Here is a 26,719-nt window from a genome sequence, read left to right as displayed (position 1 = left end):
TTAGTAGTAACCAATCGCTGGTCTCTGGGTCATACTGCCCCCAGCCAATGACTGCCCTCTCCCTAAGCCCAGCCTCCGGCAGCCATCCTCAGATTTTTACCGCACGTTCAAGTGTTGGGAGTCCTCGTGCTGTAGCTCTCGAGCTTTTGCTGCGTTTTCGTGCTTTTTTCAGGAGATTCTCATTTTTCGGTTAAATAGAGCCTCAAGCTCCACCGTTTCTGCATCCGATCAACGGGGATCCATTTCGGAGTTTTCTACGCCCCTCAAGGGTGAAGATTTTGTTGAGTTACGCTTTTGGAGGATTCCAGAAGTTCCGAGGCCTACCCCGGACATGGCCCAGGAGAAAGGAAGCTCGACGCCCGGGAAGCTGTTCAGGACCTGCCCTGGATGCCAGCTTCAGAATGTTTTCAAGGAGGACGAGCATTTGTTATGCCTCTGTCTCCATGAGGACAAGACGCACAAGGAGAAGGACTGTGCGTTTTGTGGGAACATGTCGGAGCGGACCATGAAGGATCGCCACCTCCGTCTCGCCAACTGGCTGGAAGGGAAGAGCCCGTCAGGCGAGAAGAAGAAAAATAAGTCTGAGCGGTCTTCTAAGTCCTGTTAGGGTGCCCCGGCGACGGGGGCCCAACAAAAGGCTAAGCACCGCGAGTCCGCGGGCACCGGGAGCGCCGAACGGTCGTGCTCCTTGGCTGCCAGGCAGGGCGCATCATCCCCGGCGCCATCAACCACGAGCCAAAGCTCTGGCTCGGGTAAGAGGAAGTCTGAGAACCCGGCAAAGCTTCTGGAGAGGCCCCGGTCGATCTCGAAGATTCCGGCAGAGGTGGAGCGAGGCTCGGACCCTCCCCCCCAAGGTGAAGGCCCCAGGCGTCCAGAAGGTGAAGATGGCCTTAATTCACCCTGCTAAGACCTCGATTGAGGGTGTCGCCGCGGCCCTGGCTCAGCCTGTGGAGGCTACACCAGTGGAGGCACCCTCAGGACCCAGAGTCTCCCTGCCACCGCGGAGAGGGGAGTCTTTCAAGCCCATTGAGAAGACCCCCACAAAGTCCTCGTTGGAAAAGATGGGGGAGGGGCTGGTGGCCATCGTGGATACGGACACGACCTCTGAAGAAGAGCTCATCGGCGGCCATTTTGTCAGCGATTCAGTCCTTATGTCTACTACCCACGGGGATGATACAGGCACAGACACGGCTACGACAGGTACAGATGACGACGGAGGCGACGACGGGACGTTTTTCGCCCGTCGCCCTCTGCTCGGCGTCCCCGCCCGACGAGATTGGATCCTTTCATGACTTGATTTCCAGGGCATCCGAGCTTTTCCAGCTCTGCCCAGAAGAAAAGAAGAAAGAAGGGTTCCTATACCAACGGCGCAAGGCTAAAAGGAAGACGGTCCTCGCTGTACCACTTCTTGATGACATCTGGGATGAGGGGCTCGCCCTCCTTAAGAACCCTGCCACGGCGCCGGCATAGAGGCACCGGTACGAGAAGTAGTACCTGGTCCCCGACGCTGCCCCCTTGTGCCTTCGGGCACAACCTACCCCGGATTCGGTCGTCTAGCCGGCGGCAAAGAACAAAGCTGGGGGGGCATCGGCCCAGGAAGCCTACAGGGGACGCGGCAAGTCAGGTGGTGCCCGCCGTCGTCGACAAGGTCAAGGAGGCAAAGGCGGCCTCCAAACAAGATTGAACCGACCGTGGGGTCGGGCCCCCGCCAAAGCACCCCGGTGGGAGGCCGGCTGGCCAGGTTCGTTAGCGTGTGGGAGTCCATCTCCACCGACCGTTGGGTGCTGGACGCCCTGGCCCAAGGGCACGTCCTCGAGTTTCATAAGAAGTGCCCTCGCGTTCCACCCGTGGCCAGGAAGGAAAATCACGTCCCTCAACTACTGTTGCAAGTAAGGGCGATGCTCAAGAAGGGTGCCATCGAGCTCGTCCCAAAGAGGCTTCGGTGCTCCAGAGTTTACTCAAGGTACTTCCTTGTAAAAAAGAAGACCGGAGGATGGCGCCCCATCTTGGATGTACGACGACTGAACAAGTACATCAAGGCACAGAAGTTCCGTATGGTCACCCTCCAGCATGTGCTGGGACAGCTGGAGGAGGGCGATTTCCTGTCGTCGTTGGACTTGCAGGATGCGTACTTCCCCATTCTAAAAAGACACTGAAAGTTCCTCAGGTTCGTGGTCTAAGGGCGGCACTACCAGTTCAAGGCCCTCCCGTTCGGATTGAAGTCGGCACCCAGGGTGTTCACCAAGTGCCTCGCACCGGTGGCAGCGCGGCTGCGCCTACAGGGGATCCACGTCTACCCCTACCAGGACAACTGGCTCATCCGGGCAAGGACAAGGGAGCTCGCCGTGGAGCACACTGCGAAGACCGTCCAGCTGCTCACAGACCTGGGATTCTCCAACTTCCCGAAATCCTACCTGGTCCAGTCGCAAGTCGCCCTGTTTCTGGGAGCCAAGCTCGACAGTGGCGCGGCTGGCCTCGCCATCGGAGGAAAGGACCAGGACCATTCTGGGCAAAGTGCAGCATCTGCTGGCCACGTACATGGCCAGGGTAAGATCTATCAGGTCCCTCCTCGGGATGATGTCCTCCTGCATGTATCTGGTGCGCCTTTGCAGGCTTCGGATGAGACCCTTCCAGGAGTTCCTCGACGCCCGCTGGATCCAGTCGACGGGCAGCTTTGAGGACAGGATCCCTCTCAACGAGATGTTCCGTCAGGCGATCCGGTGGTGGAGTACACGTGCCCATCTATCGGCGGGCACGGACTTTCAGACCCCAGCTCACCAGGTGACGGTGACGACGGACGCCTCCCTGGAAGGTTGGGGAGCACACTCCAGAGATCTTCACGTGAGAGGCCTTTGGCTCCCGGAGGAGAAGTCTCGCCACATAAACATCTTGGAGCTCTGCGCGGTGTTCTGGGCCCTCAGGTCCTTTCTTGCATCCCTCAAGGGCAAGGTGGTGAGGATCTTCACCGACAACACCACCACGATGTTCTACATCCGGAAGCAGGGCGGAACCAGGTCCCCGGCCCTATCCAAGGAAGCCCAGGATCTGTGGCATTGGGCCGTCGCCCAAGGGATGTTTCTGGTGCCTCTTCATCTGGCAGGAATAAAAAACACGGCCGCCGACTCACTCAGCAGGGAGCTGCGCTCGTGCCACGAGTGGGAACTACGCCGGGATCAAGTGGATCGACTCTTCCGACGATGGGGCGAACCCCAAATCGATCTCTTCGCGACGGCGACGAATTCCAAGTGCCGGAGGTTCGCCAGCAGGTTCCCCCAGCCGAGGAGCATGGGCGATGCTTTCTCGTTCCCCTGGGACGGCCTATGTCTTTATGCGTTCCCTCCGCTGCCGTTGCTGCTCCGGCTCATCAACCAGCTCAAGAGGTCCTGGTGCAGGATGATCCTCGTTGCACCGGCGTGGCCGAGACAGATCTGGTTCCCGGACCTTCTGGACTTGTCAATGTCCCCACCAGTCAAGCTGCCGACGGACGCAGACCTTCTCTCCAGAGAAGGAGGCGCCATTCTTCACCACAACCCGAAGTCGCTGAACTTGCAGGCCTGGCTCCTGCAGCACTAGAGTTTGGAGGGTACGACATCCCGACCGACTGCAGAGAGGTTCTTGCAAAGGCCAGGGCGTCCTCAACTCTCAAGTGCTACGGACATAAATGGAAGAGGTTCTCTGTCTGGTGCCGTGCACAGAAGATTAACCCTCTGCGGATTACGGCCCCTCAAGTACTGCCGTGCCTACTGTCGTTGGCCAAAGCTGGACTGGCTCACGCCTCCATCAAAATACAAATACATCTGGCTGCAATCCCCCGATATACCAGGACGACGGGACGGGCGTCCTTGTGGTCTCATCGCCTGGTGAAAGAATTCATGAAGGGACTATTCCGATCATTCCCGCCGGTGAAGGGTCCTGCCCCGGCGTGGGAGCTTAATGTGGTGCTGACCAAGCTCATGGGGGCCCCATTCGAGCCTATGCATTCGGCGCCTTTGAAGTTCCTGTCGTGGAAAACCGCTTTCCTCGTGGCCATCACCTCTGCACGACGAGTGGGAGAGATCCAGGCCCCATCTTGCAAGCCTCCATACTTGAGGACACACCCATCCTTTATGACCAAGGTGCCGTCGGACTTCCACCTCAACGAGCCCTTGGTGTTGCCAGTTTTCTTCCCGTCGCCTTCGCCGCCGGCCGAGAGGACTTTGCGTTGGTTGTAGCTAGAGCACTGAAGTTCTACGTGAACCGCACGAAGAGTTTTCGGAAGACGTCACAACTGTTTGTGAACTTTGGGACTGTGAATCAAGGGAAGGCTCTCTCGAAGACTTCCATTTCCAGATTGCTCTCCGGCTGCATCATGCACTGTCACCGGTTGGCAAACCGACAGCTGCCCGGCCGTCCGAGAGCCCATTCGACCAGAGCGATCGCTGCTACCAAGGCGTTCCTGTCTGGTGTGCCCCTGCTGGGCATCTGCAGGGCTGCGACGTGGAGGTCGACGCACACCTTCACAAGATTCTACTGCGTCGATTGGGACTCCAGGGAGGAGTCCAGGGTCGGCCAAGCAGTGCTGCGCAACCTGTTTGCCTATGGTGAGCCTGGTGAGGAGGTAAGAGTTGCTTAATGTTGAGTTGTTGTATTGCTTAATGTTGAGCCTGTTGCCACCTCCCGTGGTTGTGCATGTGTGTACTGCTATGTATTCTCTTATTCATGAGCATGTGAATCCATGCCAGACCCCATGCTCGAGAAGGAACAAGTTACTTACCTGTAACTGTTGTTCTCCAGCATGGGTCTGGCATGGTTTCACATGCGAACCCTCCCGCCTACACCTCTGCGGCTCTTCACTTGGTCATACTGCCACTTTACGTGCTACCAAATCTGAGGAGAGCTGCCGGAGGCGGGGCTTAGGGAGAGGGCAGTCATTGGCTGGGGGCAGGATGACCCAGAGACCAGTGATTGGTTACTACTAAGAAAGACAGATCAGAAACGAAACTGATACTGATTTTTTTTCTATGCCGTGGATTCCCAGCCTGACTACGGGGAATATTCATGAGCATGTGAATCCATGCCAGACCCATGCTGGAGAACAACAGTTACAGGTAAGTAACTTGTTCCTTCTCCACCTCAACTACTACTCCTTCCTCAACACTGCTACTACTACTCCACCTCCACACTACTACTCCCACTACCACGCAATGGAGAGCGCTTAACAAGCAGAAATAAAAGTGCCTTGTAAACACAAAAAAGAACACTAAGGCATGGTGCATTTGTAATGAGATATTTGCACCAGAAATAGAGTTGTGACTAGAAATGGAGATCTGAGGGAGGGGTAGCTTTTTACTTTTTTCTTTCCATGGTGATATGCTGGCATAAGGCTTCTCGCTGAAGGCTATTGTGGGCTGCAATGCCTTGCATTCTTTTCTGAAATACTAAGAGGTAAGGAATGATGGTCCGTGGTACTGCCCAAACACATATATGCACTTGGAAGGAACAGAAACTGTGTCCTCTTTGGGGTAGGTCTGGCTATGGTTCCCATGCGGGTAGGCCCCAAACCCAAGGCAGAGAGTGGTCCTCATACCCACCTGACTTGGTCAGTAATGTGACCCTATCGCAGTGGTAAATGTCACAATTCTCATGGACGTGGTATCACTGGAACCATAAGTTGATAAAGAAACGGTTCTTCCATCTATGTTCTATGAGATGGATCCTGGCTTTTCTCACCTTTACACACGCAACCCTTGTCATTATTTCACTTGACATGTCAAGAATAGACCATGCCAACATGATCTACCTTGGCATGACGATATACCTCATCAAAATGGATTCAGAACACAAGGCTAAGGAGTTTCAGACTCCTAAGACCAAGGCTCAGCAAGAGTGAACACTGGGGATCAGTCAAAAGGATCAATTTCAAAATGTTATGCAGTGTTTTACAGGGCAATTCCTGGCCATTGGGCCTAATTCCTGCAAGGCAAAGTCTCCATGAACTGACCAAATGGAATCCCGAGGTCTAGCAATGACATACTCATTGAACCCAAATGTTGTTTGAAAAGAAATATGGAGGAACAGCCTTTTCCAACATTTGAATGAAAATCTGGGGCTCGCTCCCCGAGGGGAATACACCCTGTATAGGAACACTGGACCATCAGGAAAGCAGTAAAAACATGGCTCTTTAATATGCCGCGCTAACTCACCAAACCGTGGACCATTGTCCAATGGTATGAAATTCCTGTAACATAATCATTGGTAGTGGAGCAAATGAATGTTCCTCAAAGAATGTGGGAATAACTGCTGGTGATGCAGAGGGATTATTCCGTGAGGGCCGTTCCTAGTAGTGATTTTTTTTTTTGTCATAATGGAATTATACAGCACGTTGTGTGAGGGATTCGGGATGTGCTGGAGCATGCCCTTAAAGGCTGGCGGCTTCTTCACCAAAAAGCTTTCAAACGTACCACCCGGTACACCAAGAGGATAATCTGGGGGTGCAAAGGAGCCCGCCAAATTTGAGAATTAAGAGTTGGCTGCGTAAAGCTGAATGCAAGGAAGGGGGAAGAGAAAAAGAAGGGGTAATCTGAATCATCCATGAGGCATGCCTGCCTGGCAACTTGATGAGGGATGAGATTCACTTCTCAATGTTAAATGTGAGAAAGTATGGTGCCGTACTTTGGAGTAGGCTACCAAATACGTGCACATATATAGTAAAACATTTATACTTTGATCTCTCTATCCAGGTTGTGTTAAATAGACTGAGTGAAAGGTGAAGCTGGATGTGTGACAAGCGGGTTAGGTAGGTGCGGAGAGATGGGCCACCTTCTGTCCTCTACGCAGTGACCATCTTTCCCACTTTGTGTTTAATGTTCTAATAATGTCTTTTTTGTCTGTGGCTCAGGGGTGGTCAGGATTTTAAGCCTTCACCCAACGCTAAGGTGCGATTGGGAGCTTGTGTGTGTTTAAACCATGCACACGCTTTCCTGCAGTTCTTTGGGCCTGCACGGAATTGCTAGAATTGTGTGGGAGGCCAGATTCCCCCTTGTGCTGATGCCGGGCTCCTCCATGTGTCAATCTGCATAACTCAGCCTTGTCTACCCTCCTCAACCTGGACTGCAGTTCCGTTTTCCTATTGTGGGGGGTCCAACAGGAGTCGTTTGCTTATGAGCCACAATTGTAGGTCTACTTTAAGCGTTGCAAAATGTTTCATGAACTGAGTGTTGCTTACGTGTACAATTAATTATTTCCGTGTTTTGTGGGGTGCTGCATGTCGCCTTTTAACTCTTTGAAAGCACTTAATGTGACAATGTGAAAAGACGCAACAAAACATGACCTCTAATGTAATCTAACATAACCCGCAATATAACAAAAGTGCAATCATGTCCAATAGAACAAAATGAAGGGCCGGATGAATAAATTAATAAATAGAAAAAAGTAGGGAAAACTCACTTAAAACCCGAACCTGCAATTTAGTTACATGATCGCAATTGGGAAAGAAGAATTAAAGTAAAAGAAGAAGGGTGGAGTAGAGCTAGGCATGTATGCATTGAGGAAGGAGTGGAAGTCCAAATGGGCGGGAGGGTCTCTTGAAGAGTCCTTGGGTTTGGACTATGTATTAGTCTCACAAAAGTGGGGTTGAATCAGGGCCCTGCCGGGGCCACCCCACAAAGTCCCCATCCGCACCCCTCACCCCCCCACCCCCTCCTCCAAACTCCCCCCTGGTCCCACTGAAACATTGGCGTGATGCATTAGATGCGCCCGCCATTAGGTCAGGCAAGCTGACAGCAGTGTCAGCCAGCCACAGCGATGCTTTGGCTGGCTGGCGCTTCTGTCAGTCACTGTAGCTTCCTCTGGTGACCCCTCACGCGAGTGGTCACCAGAGGAAGTTACTGTGCCTTTGTTTCCCCAGGTCGCCGAGGCATCTTTAACCCTCAGCGAACGGGGGATTCCTTGAAATAGTTCGAGGTTTATAAAAGATGGCTTGAAAAGTACACAATTCAAGCCATCTTTTATAAAGCTTTGCCAACCGACAAAGACGCCTCGGGCTTTGTCCGTCGGGAAAGCTTTATAAAAGCTGAATTGTGCACTTTTCAAGCCATTTTTTATAAACATATAAATGTTTAACAAAGATGGCTTGGAAAGTATACGAACCGTAAGGTACGCACACAAATATATAAATGCTATATATTTGTGTGGTTACCTTACTATGGTTTGTGTAGTATGCAAGCCATCTTTTCGTATCTTAATATGGTTTGTGTACGTTTTTCAGACTACTCCCACCCCACAAGCCATGCCCCCTCGCAGGGGAGTTGCTAGGTCTGGAAAAGACCCGGGGCTAAGCTGCTGTCGGAACTGTTGGGACTGGGGGCTAGCTAGTCTTTTGGCTGTAGCTCCTGAGATTCTATCCGGGGCTACAACCAAAAGATCAGGGGCTATAGCCCCCTTAGCCCCCCCTAGCAACGCCCCTGCCCCCTCGATTTCTTACCCCACTTAAAGCCCTGTCCAGACCCCTTATGGGCCCCATACTCTTGTCAGCAAATTCCTGGTGCTTTCCTGGCGTCTTCTCTTTAGCAGCATCATTTGGCAGCACCACTGACCCCACAGATGCACACTAGATGCACTGGGTAGCTTTCCTTCTCCTCCAAGCCGACATGTTGCCACTTGAAGACGCTATGCTTTTTTCTGGTCATTCGACTTTCCAACATCTCCAATAGCAACTCCTTCTCTTCTATTCCACGCCTGTGGTGGTATTTTTTAAGGGCCCAAAGCCTCTCACTCAGGGCCAGTCTTGGGGCAGGGCTGCTCGGGCGACCACCTGGGGAGCTATTAGCCCCACGCCAGCTTGAACGAGTCTTTCAAGGTCTCCCCCGAGCTGACGAGGTGGGAGAAGATGCAGCAGGCGCCCTATTGAAATTAAATATTTCCCCCGCTCTTGTGCTGGCACCGGGACTTCCAGCATGGGGGAGAGGTGCATTTAATAACAATAGGGCGCTGATGCTTTCGCATCAGCACACATTGAGATTATTGCCTCCCCGCTCTGGAGCGGGGTGGTTTTCATTAGAATGGGTGCTGATGCCTTAGCATCGGTGCCCTATTCCAGTGATTAACTCCCTGCTATTCCGCGTGAGCGGTGTGGGGATGGGGATCGGAGGGGGGCGAAATGTGGTCCGCCAAATTTGTTTTACTGTCCTGGGAGCTGCCTCCGTTAAGGCCGGCTCGGCTCTCGCTGGTTCCATCATGCATATTCTGACCTCAGATAAAAGCTTTTTCTACACCACTCTTTATACCGCACTGCCATGGTACAGTTCTTTTTAAAACACTTTTTTAAAATTTATTTTTTTAATGCGGGTATGGGTTTATCCTCGTCACCTGGGCTGCTTTTTTTTCAAATGGTCTCCTTCATTGGGATGTAATATCCCATAATGCTATTCTGCACCTCTGTGCTGCTTAGATTCAATTCTTTCCTGGCCCTGCTCGATAGTCATGGCCGGAAAATGGCTGCGAGTTGAGCACTCACTGCTGAGATTTGTTTGAGACCTGCAGCTCAAAGGTTTTCGAATCACTGTATGGCTGACTCCTTTCTTCCTTCCAAGGTCAATTTTAAAAATGAATACCAAATTGATTTTGGTATTAGTAATTGTATGAACAAATATTGAATGTAAATTATTTTGAGAATAATTCTATAAATAACAGATTTGTCTTGTTTCTGCAACATATTGCCTATTCTTCAGTACAGTGCTGCTGAAATGACTCTCCAGCCATTGATCTATTCTGCCTTGGGCAGTCCAGTCTCAGCCAGTAGTGCTTCAGTTCACTTTTTGAGAGAAAGTACTACATTTCTAAGCCTAAAAATGTAGCAGTCTTGCAAAGTTTTTGGACGTCAAAATATGTCCAATCTTAACATTTTGGGAGAGAAATGTATTCCTTGACAAAATAATTGTAGTCAATTGTGGGGAAGTCCAGGCACAGAGTGGAAGGAGGGACTCTAGGATACTGTCAAGGAGAAGAAAATACCATCATCGCCATGACTCAGTACTTTGAAGAATTCATGAGGGGGCGCCCTGCTTTAAACCTGGTGCAATCTGTGGAAGTCTTTTACTTCCTGGCTATTATCTTTTGACTTTTTATGGACTTCAAACGTCAAAAATGGGCTTCGCTGAAACTGAGTCTAGGCAATATTGCACCCTGTAGGAGCACCCTTTCACTATAATGTTTGTTTGCTTTTCAGTGTTCAATGCTCTTGTGTCATTTTGCATACGGGACCTCTTCGTGCTTCTAGAGAAGAAGTTGCAGCTAAAAGAGTCTAAGGGGAAAGCGAAGTGAGTGTGATTGTCCTTGCGATGCATAGCGTAACACTCCATTGCCCAGTTGCCCATATCGCTTTATTGCCATCATTTAATATTTCTACATACGGTTTATATTCAATCTACTAGGATTTAGCCTCCTCTGTAGAATAAGGCTAGAATTTGACTCTTGGCCGTATGCATATTTTAGAAACCCTGAATACATTTACAATATGAGAACAAAAGTAGACTTTACAGTGGATTAGGTTTTAAAATACCTGTCTGTTGCATAGCCTCACTGTACCGTGCATTCCCTTATAGGTTGGTGGTTCCGGCGACGAGCCCGCTGTGGGGGCGCCTGAGACTGCATGTCAAGATGTATCTGAGTGCTGTGGTTCAGGTGACGGAGCACACTCCCCTTGGACAAATTGCACCACGCAAGACTTGCATTTAGGAAATCACTACAGATAGACAGCTAACACCACCACTGTAATGTGCAACGCTGCTGCTGCACGGAGCAGCACTGCTGCACGACTGATGAAGCCACCGCTCTCGCACCTAACTGTGTGGGAGTACTGCTCTGGTGGTGTCTGTTGTGGAACAACATTTACACATCTACACCCTTTAACTACTGAGTCTGCGGGCATCATTTTTTGCACTGTTCCCAGAACGTTTCATGATCATTCTTTTTTGTGTTCCATGGGGATGGCATTGAGCCCAATTCTTCATCATAGTCTTTGATTGCCTGATGGTCAGATGAGGTCGGCTGCACATCCAGGGGTTAGCGTATGTAGGTTTCTTGTATTGCAATTTAGTCTGTCCTCTGACAACGTAAGTACTAAGCCTAAGCTGGGGAGAAGGATCGTTTTGAAGAATGCCTCTTTAAGGAATGTTATGTACATTTCATTAATTCACTTTTGCCACTTTAATGCTGTTTCAAAGTGAAGCGAGAAAAAGGGCAGTTTGGGAGAGGGAAGATTGAGAGGAGGCTGAGATTGGCAGAGAAATCCAGGAGTTGGAAGGAGGTGACGTCTGACAGCCAGATGGAGATAGTGAAAGCAAGTAAGGGATGTGTGGACAGTGCGGTGACGAGCAAGCAGTTGGTTGTGCACTATTCCATCTCTGCAACTGTACTATGTAAGGACATGGGTAGAGGATGGCGGATAGCATCTAGTCTGGAATCTCCAATGATGGGAAATAAGCACTCCATTGATGCGACCAAAATGATTTGCTTGGTCTCTCCTGAGTAGGACTGCTGTCCGCATTGTTTGTATGCTATAAACATGCATGAGACCACCAACAAATCCTGCACATTGGGGCTCCTTTTTCAACCTCTCGATGTATAGTTTACTTGCAGCTGACGACCATTTAAAGCGAATACGCAGGTAGACTTGCATGTTTGCCCTCACTGGCTCAAGGCTGGTCTGGAAAAGCAGGTCTGCTGGGGGGTTTGGTGACCTGCAGGTGTAGTATTAATGGCCCTAATGCTTCCTTTCACCCTCTTGCAGCTCCTCTCCTGCATCACAGAATCTTCTGTTGGAGCAGCTGTTCTCCAGCATGTGAACTCCACAGTCCCTTATTACCTGTGCTTCCCGAAGCAAACCCGCATGCTGCTGAAGGTAATGATTGCAGGGGGGTGATGCTACTGACACCAAGGATCTGACTGTACACAGCCCCCTCTTATTAGACCTGCGCCCTGCAAAACATATATATCATCTGAAAACCCAACTCCTCCGCTCCCGTGCTGCTGGATCGGATGGTGGTAGAACCATGTGGCTATTCCCTATTCCACATCACTTGTGAGCTGCCATCATACCTGCATGCTAATAGAGGTAGTATTCCTAGAACTGCCTCTCAATTACTATTCCCTTTACTTGAACGTTCATGCTCATGAAATACAGTATTCCCCAGAAGACTGCCAGCCCAGTGCAAAATGTGTTTTGCTTTAAGCACCAGAGTATATACTTTCTATGTAGGCTTCCATTGCTCAAACTCACATGCTGCATCCTGCTGTCCGGATTACCTATCCTCTGTATGCCACCCGTTCCACTTGTGCCTGCATGCTGTGAAGTTAGTTGGCAATTCAGAAATTCATCCTATATCTGACGTTGTGTAAAAAGGGAACTGCCCTCCTGCTGCCATTAACCATCTCTGTTCATATGTCTGTATCGGGACCCCGGGTACATGTGCTCATGTTTTATCACCCTCCATGTCCTTTTTGCTGCCTCTCTGCTTGTCTCGGAAGGAATGCATTCAATATATATTTTTGTTCACAAATTGCTTCTGTTGCAGGAGCTCATTTTTGAGAATTTAACTTCATCTGACTTGTCTTGCCACCTATCCCAGCGTTTCCTTCTGCCCTTCAATACACGGAGTGGAATAGCAGAGCCGGTTGGGGTGGAGGGACCTGTGCATGATTTTTTGGGTCATTCCTTTAAAGATAAGTCATGAGTAATGTTTTAAATATTTTCAGTGAAGTCCTTTTGGAGAGGGATGGGAAAGGGGCAGCTCAAGCAGCCCGGAAAAGGTGCCACAAACGGCATCTAGCTGGTGGCAAGATCCTGCAGAGAGCAGTTGCTATAGCAGCAGTGGGAGGGGTTACCAGGGCCATTCGCAGAGGTTTGGAGCTGGTTGTGAGTGAGATGTGGTTGAGGGTAGAAAGATGGGCATACTGGCAAACTTTGAAAGCTGTAAGTTGTGCACATTCTCCATGGGCATCTTCATATTTTTGCCTTTTGTTACTAGCCTTGTGAGCCAAGCCATTCTCCAGACAAAATGTAAATGTTCTTTTTAAATTTTTAATACTGACACGCGCTGACGTTTTTTTGCAACGGTTCTGCATTCTGAGGGTGGGCTGGGAACATGTGAAAATGCTGGCTATCCTGGGTGCCTTTCCTGTGTACCCCGAAACCTGCACATGGACGAGTGTACTGTCATTTTAGTGTGATGCCTTCTTCCAGTTGGGCGATTCTGCAGCGACTTCTCTACACTAGAAGCCGAGTCTCTGGACATTGGATCCAGGCAGCAGCCTTTGATCACAGGGCACCCCATAGACCCACACTGGCTCCCATTGTTTCCCACCTGCATTTTTCTGGTGCGCAAGGTCACGGGGTTTCAAAGGTGCCGATGGCCTTTTCTGTATAATGATTGCACTCTCCCTTCTTAAGCAAAGTCTGCTTTTCATGGTGGTGGCATCCTTTTGGTAGCAACTCAGTGACCTATACATGGCTCTTCTTCAATGAGACCTTGCTAGCTTACCTTTGAATCACAGTAACTTTATAAGCCTTCGCCTTTGGGCTGGTATTTTTGTCTGTGTATTGATTAATACTTATGTTCTTCAATTTATACATACTTTACTTGTTAATTTACCAGCTTGGCCTTGCGTTCCTGCCATCAGTACTGCTTTTTTGTTACTCTGTGTAGGTAATATGCATGTGGTTCTCCAGCATGGTGTCTGGGATTTATTCACATGCTCATGAGGCCGGGAATCCTCGGTATAGAAAAAAATCAGTATCAGTATCAGTTTCGTTTCTGATCTGTCTTTCTTAGTAGTAACCAATCACTGGTCTCTGGGTCATACTGCTCCCAGCCAATGACTGCCCTCTCCCTAAGCCGGGTCTCCGGCAGCCATCCTCAGATTTTTACTGCACGTTCAAGTGTTGGGAGTCCTCGTGCTGTAGCTCTCGAGCTTTTGCTGCGTTTTCGCGCTTTTTCAGGAGATTTTTCTCATTTTTCGGTTAAATAGAGTCTCAAGCTCCACCGTTTCTACATCCGATCAACGGGGATCCGTTTCAGAGTTTTCTACGCCCCTCAAGGGTGAAGATTTCGTCGAGTTACGCTTTTGGAAGATTCCAGAAGTTCCGACGCCTACCCCGGACATGGCCCAGGAGAAAGGAAGCTCGACGCCCGGGAAGCTGTTCAGGACCTGCCCTGGATGCCAGCTTCAGAATGTTTTCAAGGAGGACGAGCATTCATTATGCCTCTACTGTCTCCATGAGGACAAGACGCACAAGGAGAAGGACTGTGCGTTTTGTGGGAACATGTCGGAGCGGACCATGAAGGATCGCCACCTCCGTCTCACCAACTGGCTGGAAGGGAAGAGCGCGTCAGGCGAGAAGAAAAAGAAGTCTGAGCAGTCTTCTAAGTCCTGTGAGGGCGCCCGGGCGACGGGGGCCCAACAAAAGGCTAAGCACTGCGAGTCCGCGGGCACCGGGAATGCCGAACGGTCGGGCTTCTTGGCTGCCAGGCAGGGCGGATCCTCCCCGGCGCCATCAACCACGAGCCAACGCTCTGGCTCGGGTAAGAGGAAGTCCGAGAACCCGGCGAAGCTTCTGGAGAGGCCCCGGTCGATCTCGAAGATTCCGGCAGAGGGGGAGCGAGGCTCGGACCCTCCTTCCAAGGTGAAGGCCCCAGGCGTCCAGAAGGTGACGATGGCCTTAATTCATCCTGCTAAGACCTCGATTGAGGATGTCGCCGCGGCCCTGGCTCAGCCTGTGGAGGCTAGACCAGTGGAGGCGCCCTCGGGACCCAGAGTCCCACTGCCACCGCGGAGGGAGTCGTCTTTCAGGCCCATTGAGAAGACCCCCACGAAGTCCTCGTTGGAAAAGGTGGGGGAGGGGCTGGTGGCCATCATGGATACGGACACGACCTCTGAAGAAGAGCTCATCGAAGTCGTGGAAGAGGCCCAGCCCATCGGGAGGGATCCCGACGAGGGCGACGACGAGAGCGACGGTGTCGCCGACAAGGCTCCTCAAGAGCCCTCGCGCCCGTCGTTGCCGCAGGACACCTCGGCGGCCATTTTGTCAGCGATTCAGTCCTTATGCTCGGAGATAAGGACAAGGTTGCCCCTTCCCCCGACGGAGGTACCTGAGCCAGACCCGACGGGGGAACCGGAGCCAGGACCCTCGGAGTCCACCGCATAAGAGGAGGAGGACGCATCCTATGCCACCTCTCCCACCTCTGTGGCCTGCTCTGCCTTCCCCCCCGGTCTACTACCCACGGGGATGATACAGGCACGGACACGGCTACGACAGGTACAGATGACGACCGAGGCAACGATGGGACGTGTCCCCAGTCGCCCCCTGCTCGGGCGTCCCCGCCCGACGAGATTGGATCCTTTCATGCCATCCGAGCTTTTTCAGCTCTGCCCAGAAGAAAAGAAGGGTTCCTTTACCAACGGAGCGAGGCTAAAAGGAAGACGGTCCTCGCCGTACCGCTTCTTGATGACATCTGGGATGAGGGGCTCGCCCTCCTCAAGAACCCTGCCACGGCGCCGGCAAAGAGGGACCGGTACGAGAAGTACCGGGTCCCCAACGCTGCCCCCTTGTGCCTTCGGGCACAACCTACCCCGGATTCGGTCGTCGCGGCGGCAAAGAATAAAGCTGGGGGGGGCATCGGCCTTGACATCAACTTCCCCACCGGACGGCGAGGGCAGGAAGTTGGACACGATGGGACGACGGATCATCTCATCCACAGCGACGACTGTTAAGGCGGCCAACGCCCTGGCTATCGTAGCCCGCTACGACAGGGATTTGTGGTTCAGAATCGCCCCTCTGTTAGACTTCCTTCCGGACGCCAAAAGGGCCGAGGCCCTTGAAATCCTACAGGAGGGGGAGATTGCTTCGGACCACGCCATCACGGTGGCAACGGACATCGCCGACACTGGTTTCCGTCAGTTGGGCAACGGCGTTTGGTTGAGACGACGAGGATGGCTCAAGGCCACGGATTTCCGCCAGGACGTACAAACCAAGGTTTTGGACATGCCCTTCGACGGGAACAACCTGTTTGGGAAGGCGGTTGATGAGTCCCTTCAGACCATCAAGACAGGCACAGAGACTGCCCGGGCACTGGGAGTGCTCCAACGACGGCCGTCCTTTCGGAGCTGCGGAGGCAGACAAGGTGCCTCCAAAGGATCCGGCAGTGGCTCCTCCACTTACCGCCAAGCGGCAAGATCTTCGTCCCAGGAAGCCTACAGGGGACGCGGCAAGTCAGGTGGTGCCCGTCGTCAAGGAGGCAAGGCGGCCTCCAAACAAGATTGAACCGACCGTGGGGTCGGGCCCCCGCCGAAGCACCCCGGTGGGAGGCCGGCTGGCGAGATTTGTCAGCGTGTCGGAGTCCATCTCCACCGACCGTAGGGTGCTGGACGCCCTGGCCCAAGGGCACGCCCTCAAGTTTCAGAAGAAGCGCCGTCGCGTTCCACCCCTGGCCAGGAAGGAAAATCACGTCCCTCAACTACTGTTGGAAGTAAGGGCGATGCTCAAGAAGGGTGCCATCGAGCTCGTCCCAAGAGGCTTCGGGGCTCCAGAGTTTACTCAAGGTACTTCCTTGTAAAAAAGAAGACTGGAAGGATGGCGCCCCATCCTGGACCTACAACGACTGAACAAGTACATCAAGGCACAGAAGTTCCGTATGGTCACCCTCCAGCATGTGCTGGGACAGCTGGAGGAGGGTGATTTCCTGTCGTCGTTGGACTTGGAGGAGGCCTACTTCCACATCCCCATTCTAAAAAGACACCGAAAGTTCCTCAGGTTCGTGGTCCAAGGGCGGCACTACCAGTTCAACGCCCTCCTGTTCGGATTGAAGTCGGCACCCAGGGTGTTCACCAAGTGCCTTGCACTGGTGGTGGCGCGGCTGTGCCTACAGGGGATCCACGTCTACCCCTACCTGGACGACTGGCTCATCCGGGCAAGGAGAGTTCGCCGTGGAGCACACTGCGAAGACCGTCCAGCTGCTCACAGACCTGGGATTCTCCATCAACTTTCCCAAATCCCACCTGGTTCTGTTGCAAGTCGCCCTGTTTCTGGGAGCCAAGCTCGACACAGTGGCGCGGCTGGCCTCGCCTTCGGAGGAAAGGACCAGGACCATTCTGGGCAAGGTGCAGCGTCTGCTGGCCACGGACATGGCCAGGGTAAGATCTATCAAGTCCCTCCTCGGGATTATGTCCTCCTGCATTTATCTGGTGCGGCTTTGCAGGCTTCGGATGAGACCCTTAAAGGAGTTCCTCGACACCCGCTGGATCCAGTCGACGGGCAGCTTTGAGGACAGGATCCCTCAACGAGACGTTCCGTCAGGTGATCCGGTGGTGGGGTACCTGCTCCCATCTGTTGGCGGGCACGGACTTTCAGACCCCAGCTCACCAGGTGACGGTGACGACTGATGCCTCCCTGGAAGGTTGGGAGCACACTCCAGAGATCTTCACGCGAGAGGCCTTTGGCTCCCGGAGGAGAAGTCTCTCCGCATCAACATCCTGGAGCTCCGTGCGGTGTGCTGGGCCCTCAGGTCTTTTCTTCCGTCCCTCAAGGGCAAGGTGGTGAGGATCTTCACCGACAACACCACCACAATGTTCTACATCCGGAAGCAGGGCGGAACCAGGTCCCCGGCCCTATCCAAGGAAGCCCAAGATCTGTGGCATTGGGCCTTCGCCCAAGGGATTTTTCTGGTGCCTCTTCATCTGGCAGGAATAAAAAACACGATTGCCGACTCACTCAGCAGGGAGCTGCGCTCGTGCCACGAGTGGGAACTACGCCAGGATCAAGTGGATCGACTCTTCCGACGATGGGGCGAACCCCAAATCGATCTCTTCGCGACGGCGATGAATTCCAAGTGCCGGAGGTTCGCCAGCAGGTTCCCCCAGCTGAGGAGCATGGGCGATGCTTTCTCGTTCCCCTGGGACGGCCTATTTTTTTTATGCGTTCCCTCCGCTGCCGCTCCGGCTCATCAACCAGCTCAAGAGGTCCCGTGCAGGATGATCCTCGTTGCACCGGCGTGGCCGAGACAGATCTGGTTCCCGGACCTTCTGGACTTGTCAACGTCCCCACCAGTCAAGCTGCCGACGGACGCAGACCTTCTCTCCAGAGAAGGAGGCGCCATTCTTCACCACAACCCGGAGTCGCTGAACTTGCAGGCCTGGCTCCTGCAGCACTAGAGTTTGGAGGGTACGACATCCCGGCCGACTGCAGAGAGGTTCTTACAAAGGCCAGGGCGTCCTCAACTCTCAAGTGCTACGGACATAAATGGAAGAAGTTCTCTGTCTGGTGCCGTGCACAGAAGATTAACCCTCTGCGGATTACGGCCCCTCAAGTACTGCCGTACCTACTGTCGCTGGCCAAAGCTGGACTGGCTCACGCCTCCATCAAAATACATCTGGCTGCAATCTCCCGATATACCAGGACGACGGGACGGGCGTCCTTGTGGTCTCATCGCCTGGTGAAAGAATTCATGAAGGGACTATTCCCATCATTCCCGCCGGTGAAGGCTCCTGCCCCGGCATGGGAGCTTAATGTGGTGCTGACCAAGCTCATGGGGGCCCCATTCGAGCCTATGCATTCGGCGCCTTTGAAGTTCCTGTCATGGAAGACTGCTTTCCTCGTGGCCATCACCTCTGCACAACGAGTGGGAGAGATCCAGGCCCTATCTTGCAAGCCTCCATACTTGACTTTTCATGACACGAGGGTGGTGCTGAGGACACACCCATCCTTTATGCCCAAGGTGCCGTCGGACTTCCACCTCAACGAGCCCTTGGTGTTGCCAGTTTTTCTTCCCGTCGCCTTCGTCGCTGGCCGAGAGGACTTTGCACTCGCTGGATGTAGCTAGAGCGCTGAACTTCTACGTGGACCACACAAAGAGTTTTCGGAAGACGTCACAGCTGTTTGTGAACTGGGACTGTGAATCAAGGGAAGGCTCTCTCGAAGACTTCCATTTCCAAATGGCTCTCCGGCTGCATCATGCACTGTCACCGGTTGGCAAACCGACAGCTGCCCGGCCGTCCGAGAGCTCATTCGACCAGAGCGATCGCTGCTACCACGGCGTTCGTGTCTGGTGTGCCCCTGCTGGACATCTGCAGGGCTGCGACGTGGAGGTCGACGCACACCTTCACAAGATTCTACTGTGTCGATCGGGACTCCAGGGAGGAGTCCAGGGTCGGCCAAGCAGTGCTGCGCAACCTGTTTGCCTAAGGTGAGCCTGCTGAGGAGGTAAGAGTTGCTTAATGTTGAGTTGTTGTATTGCTTAATGTTGAGCCTGTTGCCACCTCCCGTGGTTGTGCATGTGTGTACTGCTATGTATTCTCTTATTCATGAGCATGTGAATCCATGCCAGACCCCATGCTGGCGAAGGAACAAGTTACTTACATGTAACTGTTGTTCTCCAGCATGGGTCTGGCATGGATTCACATGCGAACCCTCCCGCCTACCCCTCTGCGGCTCTTCACTTGGTCATACTGCCACTTTACGTGCTACCAAATCTGAGGATGCTGCCGGAGGCGGGGCTTAGGGAGCGGGCAGTCATTGGCTGGGGGCAGGATGACCCAGAGACCAGTGATTGGTTACTACTAAGAAAGACAGATCAGAAACGAAACTGATTTTTTTTCTATACCGAGGATTCCCAGCCAGACGACGGGGAATATTCATGAGCATGTGAATCCATGCCAGACCCATGCTGGAGAACAACAGTTACAGGTAAGTAACGTGTTCCTTTTGCTGCCTGACTCTACATTACCCAGAAATCTACTAGGTCCCTCTCTTTATCCCCATCCCACGCGCACGCATGCTCCTCTATAATGTACTCTGCTAGCTTCTGGAAACTCTTGCACTACTGAAAGAGAAATAAGTGAATGCCACCCTCCTGGACACTTTGATGTTCTATGGAATAAGGCTGTGCATTTGCTAAACCCAAAAAGGAATCGCTCCCGTTACTTTACTTTCGCCATCCGATACATTCAGAGATGAAACATTCCTCATTGACCGACAATCTTTCCACTATCCGTGCCCACAGAAACCCATATGATCCAGCTTTCTTCACACTGCCTGCTATAACCGTTCTTTGTCTGGCTACTGAAGGTCTGGCTTCCAGGCAGCAGATCGGAGATCCCTAGTTGGGTGGTGAATTGTTGGCCACTCCTTAAACTTGGAGATGTGTCTTTAGAGCCAGTGGCACAGGTCCAAGATCAAGCTCCTCTCTTGGAAGGGGGCTTCAGTTCCATTGCATCTGTTGTCCCTGATTTCTGGTCCCAACCTGCGCCAGGGAAGGCGCAATCCTTGCCTCAGGCCAGGGAACAGTCCCCATGGGAAACACCACCCTTACCCCACCTGGCCAGCTGGATAGGGAGGGGCGCTGCACCTGTAAAATTAAATTGCTGTTGACAGGAGATGGGATAGACACAAAGTTCTTACCTTGGTCAATTGGACACAAGACACCAAGGTGGATTGTATAGAGATCCCAGCAGGGACGACTCTTATTTTTTTTTAAAAAAACACAACCTGTTATTAAACATTATTAACCTATTTGTAATTATCTTTCTAAAGTTTCCCTGCCGTGAGCTCCTTCCTTATGAAGAAATGGCACCATCGGCCAACCCTTCCTTAGTGGAGTTACAGGGAGGCCCATAGTGTGGGGACTGATGCAATAGACCCCCTGCCTGGTACCATCCACTGGTGCGTGAGGCTTGAAGATGGCCTCCGTGGGTGGACCAGCCCCCTAGGCGGCCTCATACAGGCTGCCACCTACTTCTGCTCCCTCATGGCAGGGGCTTCTTACCCCTCCTACGGCCTCCCATCTCCTTTGCACACGTGTGACTGCTGCAGTTAGCTGTCTAGTACCTTCTTGGGCTTGTCTCTGTAGTGGAGACTTGGGGAGAGTCTATCCCTGATGCAATGTGGGCTTGAGCCCCTCAGCTTTTCTCTTGAGGGTGGCCTGTTCACCAGATGGGACCACCCGAACATACTGCGTATGCACCATGCCTTAAGTGTTCTGGAGCACCCTCTTGCGTGAGTGGGGGCACGACCAACATCACTGTTGCTGCTTTGCGCACACTGGATCTTCTTGGCAGCCCCCAAGGCCTAGGTGGGGGGCACATGACATCACCTCCATGACCACCTGCCACTCCCCATAATACCTGGGTGGCCACGATAGCCTGGAAGTGCCACCCACACTCGTCGCCACACCCACAGCCAGTTTGTTCTATTCTGTGGGGGGGCTGCCCACGTCACTTCCATGCAGCACCATTTTAAATCCAGGTGGTGTCTATATTGCCAAGGAGATGCGCCGTTTTCACCTCCGCGCCTGTGGCACAAAGGCCTACTTTGTGGCCCAATCCCGTCTGCCTTCGCGTTGGAAGGATGCAGGGGGCAGGCCGCATAATCTTCACCCGGACTGCTCTGGAGCAGCCTGGGTCTTATCTCGTCACCTGGCGTGCTCTGGCAGCCAAGGGCTTTTCTTCACGGGGGTGGAGGGGGGGCAGGACTTACTCCTCCACTCACCTCCCGGGCAGCCTCGCAGACATGGCCCGGGAGGACCTTCTACATTGGGTCTGCTCTGACTTGCCCCAAGGTGGGCTGTCAAGGGGCATGGTCGGGGTTGCCCATCCAGAGACGCCACCCCCACTGACGGCCGGACTGGGCAGCTCTTCGGCCGGGCAGCAGCGCTCAGGCTGGTCGGGCCCTTTTCAATGGGTCTGTCTGGTCTGGCCCCAGGTGGCTGACGCCCACCATGGCCATGTGGGGGCTCGGCATGTGATACGTTGACTGCCATAACTTGGCTATTATTACAGCGGTTATAAACGGGAGGAATTTTATGCTCCGGCAATCCCGTGCCCGCTCTGCAGGGCCTGTATATAATGCACCTTTGGCGCCTTTCTGTAGACGTAGACTTGAATGCTGAAGCCCTCCGGTCAGCTATGATGGTGTGCTGCACCCATAGTTTTCTAGATTAATGGTTTCCTGCTTCGGGGTATCTCACAGCAAGGCCAAGTGTCCCCTTCTTTGTAAATCTCTGCGGCAGAAATTCCGCTGTCTCGGCTTTTCTAAGAAACCATTCTGTTGCTGAGATGTTCTGCCACGATTGGGTTTTCAGAACTTAGCGTTCATACTCTGGTTCGAAGGTAGACCACTGGTACATATTGTGTTGAAAAGTGCAACAGACAGACGAGTAGCCTTTTCTTGGACTTTCTCGTCACATTGTTTTTACGCTACCCTCCCGTCATTCGTGTAGAGGCATTGCTTGTTACGCAAGCAAGTTCCTACAATGGCCAAGGAATCCTAGCCCTTGCTCATGGGAAGCAAGACCTGCCCATCTTTGCTTGATGGTCAGAAAATTCATTAAAGGTATGAACTGATCCCTGGAAATGGGGTGGGCGATTTGAAGGAAGGGTGAAGTGAGTTTCGAAGAATTGGTGGTGGCGCCGCCAGAGGGTGGCTGCGTGGCAGTGTGCAAGTGAAGGCCGAGGGGGCGTCGTTCTGGAAAATACCGTAGAGGGTGTTCGGATGGAGCTGAGCAAGAGTTCTAGATGAGGGAGGGCTGTAGCAGTGTGAATGGAAGAAATGGGGGCTGGGGAGCTTGACGTGGTTTTGTGTGACGTGGCACGAACCGCAAGCGTTGTGGATGAGTTGGGTGGCGGGGGGGGGGGGGGGGGCAATGAGAGGTCAATTGTTGCCGAGCTTGGACCATGGTAAAGGGTGCTTTTTGGGTGCCCCATTCAATTTTTTGGGTTTTTGCCCAAATTCTGTTTTTTAGAGATATGAAATCTGTTTTCGGTTTAAACCAAGGTTGTCCCTTCACCTATTAATGTCTTGGTATTTTGGGTAGGTGGCTCAGGAGGGTGTGTTTTGAAGTTGTTCTACTTGTCTCTTTGATTCCTGTTGATTGAACTCTTGCATTATTTTACACACTGTTTAGCAATCCATCACACTTTGGAGCACCGGAGAGGAAACGGTCCGGGTCCTGGCCTTTCTGATCCTGAACAAGATCTGCCGACAGAAGCCACAGCTGTACCTGAACCCCGTGTTAAAGGTAAGGGAAATGGGGCAGAGCAGGGGTGGCACTACCGGCTTCGCTTGCGGGGTGTGAATCTGGGCCACGTCATCCTATTGCTACTGGCAGCAGTGGCCATGCCCACCTTCCTGCTGTCTAGCCGGAATCCTGCCTAGTGAACGAATTGTGTGGGGTGCTTCACGAACCTTGCGCGTGGCCTTCTCACCTGACTGATTAGTACATCCCTGACTGGATGATTTTGAACTCGTCACAGTGCTGTATTTGTACCGTGTGGGGACTTGTCCCATTTCCTCGTGACCATACAAATAAAGTTTTACAACAGCTTTAATTGATTCGTATGCGTGCATATGCTGCCACCTATTGGCAGCATGTGGTATTGCTTTAAAAAGCGATTTACTACGTGCAGTCGCTCGCATTTTGATAGTTTGTACTACTGCGTACAGTGTGCTTATTAATTTTTTTTTTACTCCAGGTGGGAGGCTGCCTTTCAGATTTCTTTGACAGTTTGCTAAGGACCAGAGAGCTGGTCACTTCCGGAAAATGCTTTGAGGTAGAGGACCAGACGGCAGTAAACGAGCCTTCAATTCGAAGGAGGACTTCCCCAACATGAGAGCTTTCATGTGTTTTTCCTTGCTATTGCACGTCATGTAATCTAGCGAATATTTTTGGACTGGTAGCTCTGCTAGTGGCGATCAATTTAACATCTTTGCTTTATCATTGTTCTAGTATAATGGATTCGAACCTGTGATGCTATGCGTTTTCTTGCTTCACAGACAAACGCGGCGCCCCTGAGCTATTCTCCGGCCCCTTTAGTACACACTACCATGAGTGGTTCAGCTGAGAATATTTTTTTTGGGTGAAGGGAGAATTACAAATAACATGTTATCTCACGGTTGAAAACTGCTTCACGTTACAAGAAGTATGCCAGAAACTGCAAGCTTTGTGGCTTAAAAGCTTGACTTTTAGCTCCATGTCGTGCATGAAGCCAGAGCTGGGTGTTTACCAGGTGAAGCCCGTCCTAGCACCCCCATCTTGCTCTTGGGCACTTTGCCTGGGGATTTGAGGCTGTCTCTGCGGCCTTTGCCGCCAGATCGGTAGCCCCTTCCCCTCCCCACCTCAACCATCTCGCGCCCTTTCTCCCTGTGACTGGCCTCTTCAATGGGGAAGCGCTGTAATTCAGGGCATGTTTCCCAAACGCAACCACTTTAGCTGCGTGCCGTGTGTGAAGCCAGAGCCACCGTGGCCGTTGTGCAGCATGTCGGATGCAAACTGTGTACTTTTGAAAATCCACACATTTAATTGCTGAGCAATTTCCTCCAGTATCTACGAAACAAGTGTGACTGGGTCAAGGGCCAACCCCTCTCAAGAGGGAATTGGGACCCCTATTAACCAGTGGCAGGCAGCCTTCAAGGGTGTTTATCATGAGCCAGGCTTGGCCCAGAGGCAGGGTGTGGAAGTTGGGGTGGGACAGTCGCTGTCCCTTCTACTTGTTCCTGAGCCGTAAATGTAGAGTACCACTGTCGATCACTTCCATACCTGTTGTGCACAATCTCTCTCCCGTAGGGCTACAGTTATTGGGAGTCGGTGCCTGACGTCAGCACTCACAAGGGATAGTCGCAATGGAAAGCGAGGACGCAACAGAAAGCCATGCCAGTCAACCCAGCAAGTTAGGACCTACATTCAAAATGGAAAGAGCACGAAGAGCTGTACACCATAATCGAGCTGAACCAAGCAAAACCACCTCGAAAGTGAAGAATGCAGGCAGCAATGCGAGGGAAGAATTAAATGAACTGATATTTGAACTATTTACCAAGAGCTATTGAAAAAGCACATGTATTGAGAAGACAAGCGCTGGAAGCAGCAAGCAGGAGACGGGAGTCGGAGTGTAGCGATCGGGTCAGATAGTGTTCTATTTTGGATGGTGGACCGATTCTTTTTGGACATTGGAAAAGGCAACTGCCAAGCAGCTTAGTCACTACTTTAGGTGGGGGATACCCCCTTAGCCATAGTTATGTTTACACCTTTTTATTAAAAAAAACCTTTTTGAAAAATGTCCTGTTAAGGACATGTTTCAACTAGGTTTTTTCAATGTCCTTTTTCTGACCTAACACACTGGCTAGTAGCTTCCAACTTGAAATTTTGACCTCCTGGAGTTCAGGGGCACCTAGGCTAGGGAGGAAAAAGCCCACGGTATGCTAGGGTGAGAGAGACGGCCCTTGGAGAACCCCATGTCCCATGTCCAATATCCTATTACAAACCCTTCTTCAAGAGTTTGAGGCCATCTGTGACACTCAACCCATTTTTCCCCATTAATTTATTATTCTATAAAGTGACCTTCCTCATCGCAGGTATGCACGATGCCGTTTTTCCTTGTGCTTTTGTTTGATTTGTAGGTGAAAGTTATGCAACTATGTACTAAAGTAATGCGCCCAGACACACCTGGTTTTGGCTCGCTATATAAGCAAATAAAACTAAGTGTTTTGCGCTCACATTTGAAAAAGGAGGGGTGTAGGATGTAAAAGCACTGGTAGCATGGAACTGTGATGGATTCAGTCACTTGATTTTCTAATGCCACTCCTGTTTACAACCGTGACATGAAGTGTTGCTCTCTACAAGCACATTCGGCTTGCCCCGTGGGTAGGGGGGCACCATCTTCCCAACCACTACCGCTTTCCCTTGGTAGTTTGGTTCCGCTTGCAACTGCTGACCACCCCCATTCACAGCCCACCCGCGCTGGTGTTGTAAATTCTGTAACGGAACAAACATTTGTTTGCATTCACTTAATTCTTTCTTTTGTTCCTGATAGAAACTGATCCCAAAACCTCCTTCAGCTTTGGAAATATCCGAAGACCTGGATCTTCCAGCACAATTTTGCTATCAAGAAGTTGATGGCTTACTTGCCACGGACACTGTGATGGACTTATTTTGCCACCCCACATACATGTTTTTCAACAACTGTTGCAATTTTGGCAATAACCCCCAAACAAAAGAAGCTGCTACTTCCTCCTTTGCCATCTCAGGAGGCTTATAGAGTAAACGCATCCATCCTCAAGAAAATCTTCAGTAGATTTCTTTCTTTTGCTTGCAATTATTAATTTTCTCCGTCTTTTTGTGGGAGCACAATTGGATATTTTTTGTACCAAGTTATCTCTGGCTTGTACCAATTCTATCCCAGTTTGGCCTCCCAAATGCTAAAAAAAAGTCCACTTCTCCTGCAGGTAGAGTTCCTTGGTTTTCCTACTCGACCTAACAGAAATCCACTCGCCCCATAGTAAATGGTGGCAAAAAATGTAAAGATGCTTTCAGTGAACAGTGGTGCATTTCACCATAAGCATACTTAATGCAATGCTGCCACACGGTGGCCAGCCACGTACAATGAAACTTATTTGCCATTTAATTCAAGCAAAGTTTGTTTGTATCAAGTTTTAGTGGCAGCTGGTGACTACAACTCACAGGATCCCACAACATTGACTAAGATGACAAGGGATGGTTGAAGTTCTTAAACATGTGGGGGGAGAGAGGTTGCTGACACCTGCATAGACTATTCGCCCTCTACTGAAAAGGTATGCAAGTTTGTGTCTATCAATGTGGCGGACATAGTCCAACCCACAGAGATTGTATACTGTTGCACACCTAGGCGAAACTTGCTGCCATCCCTGTTTATTATAAGTGTCCCAGGGTTTCTGCATTCGGAG

At 51.6% G+C, this 26,719-nt stretch overlaps 1 protein-coding gene across 4 annotated transcripts in view; it reads left to right on the top strand.

The window, feature by feature from the left end:
* Positions 1 to 26,719, top strand: part of NOC2L (NOC2 like nucleolar associated transcriptional repressor) — a 516,885-nt gene that overhangs the window by 134,964 nt on the left and 355,202 nt on the right. For all 4 annotated transcript variants that reach the window (XM_069610057.1, XM_069610058.1, XM_069610060.1 and 1 more), the window contains exons 6-9: positions 10,205 to 10,295; positions 10,581 to 10,659; positions 11,768 to 11,878; positions 22,929 to 23,042. In XM_069610057.1, the coding sequence (XP_069466158.1) occupies positions 10,205 to 10,295; positions 10,581 to 10,659; positions 11,768 to 11,878; positions 22,929 to 23,042 (395 nt within the window). The remainder of the gene's footprint in view (positions 1 to 10,204; positions 10,296 to 10,580; positions 10,660 to 11,767; positions 11,879 to 22,928; positions 23,043 to 26,719) is intronic.

This window comes from Ambystoma mexicanum, chromosome 8, assembly GCF_040938575.1.
Source record: "Ambystoma mexicanum isolate Mex_15411 chromosome 8, UKY_AmexF1_1, whole genome shotgun sequence".
NCBI classification, from domain to species: domain Eukaryota; kingdom Metazoa; phylum Chordata; class Amphibia; order Caudata; family Ambystomatidae; genus Ambystoma; species Ambystoma mexicanum.
This window is presented reverse-complemented; position numbering and strand designations above follow the sequence as displayed.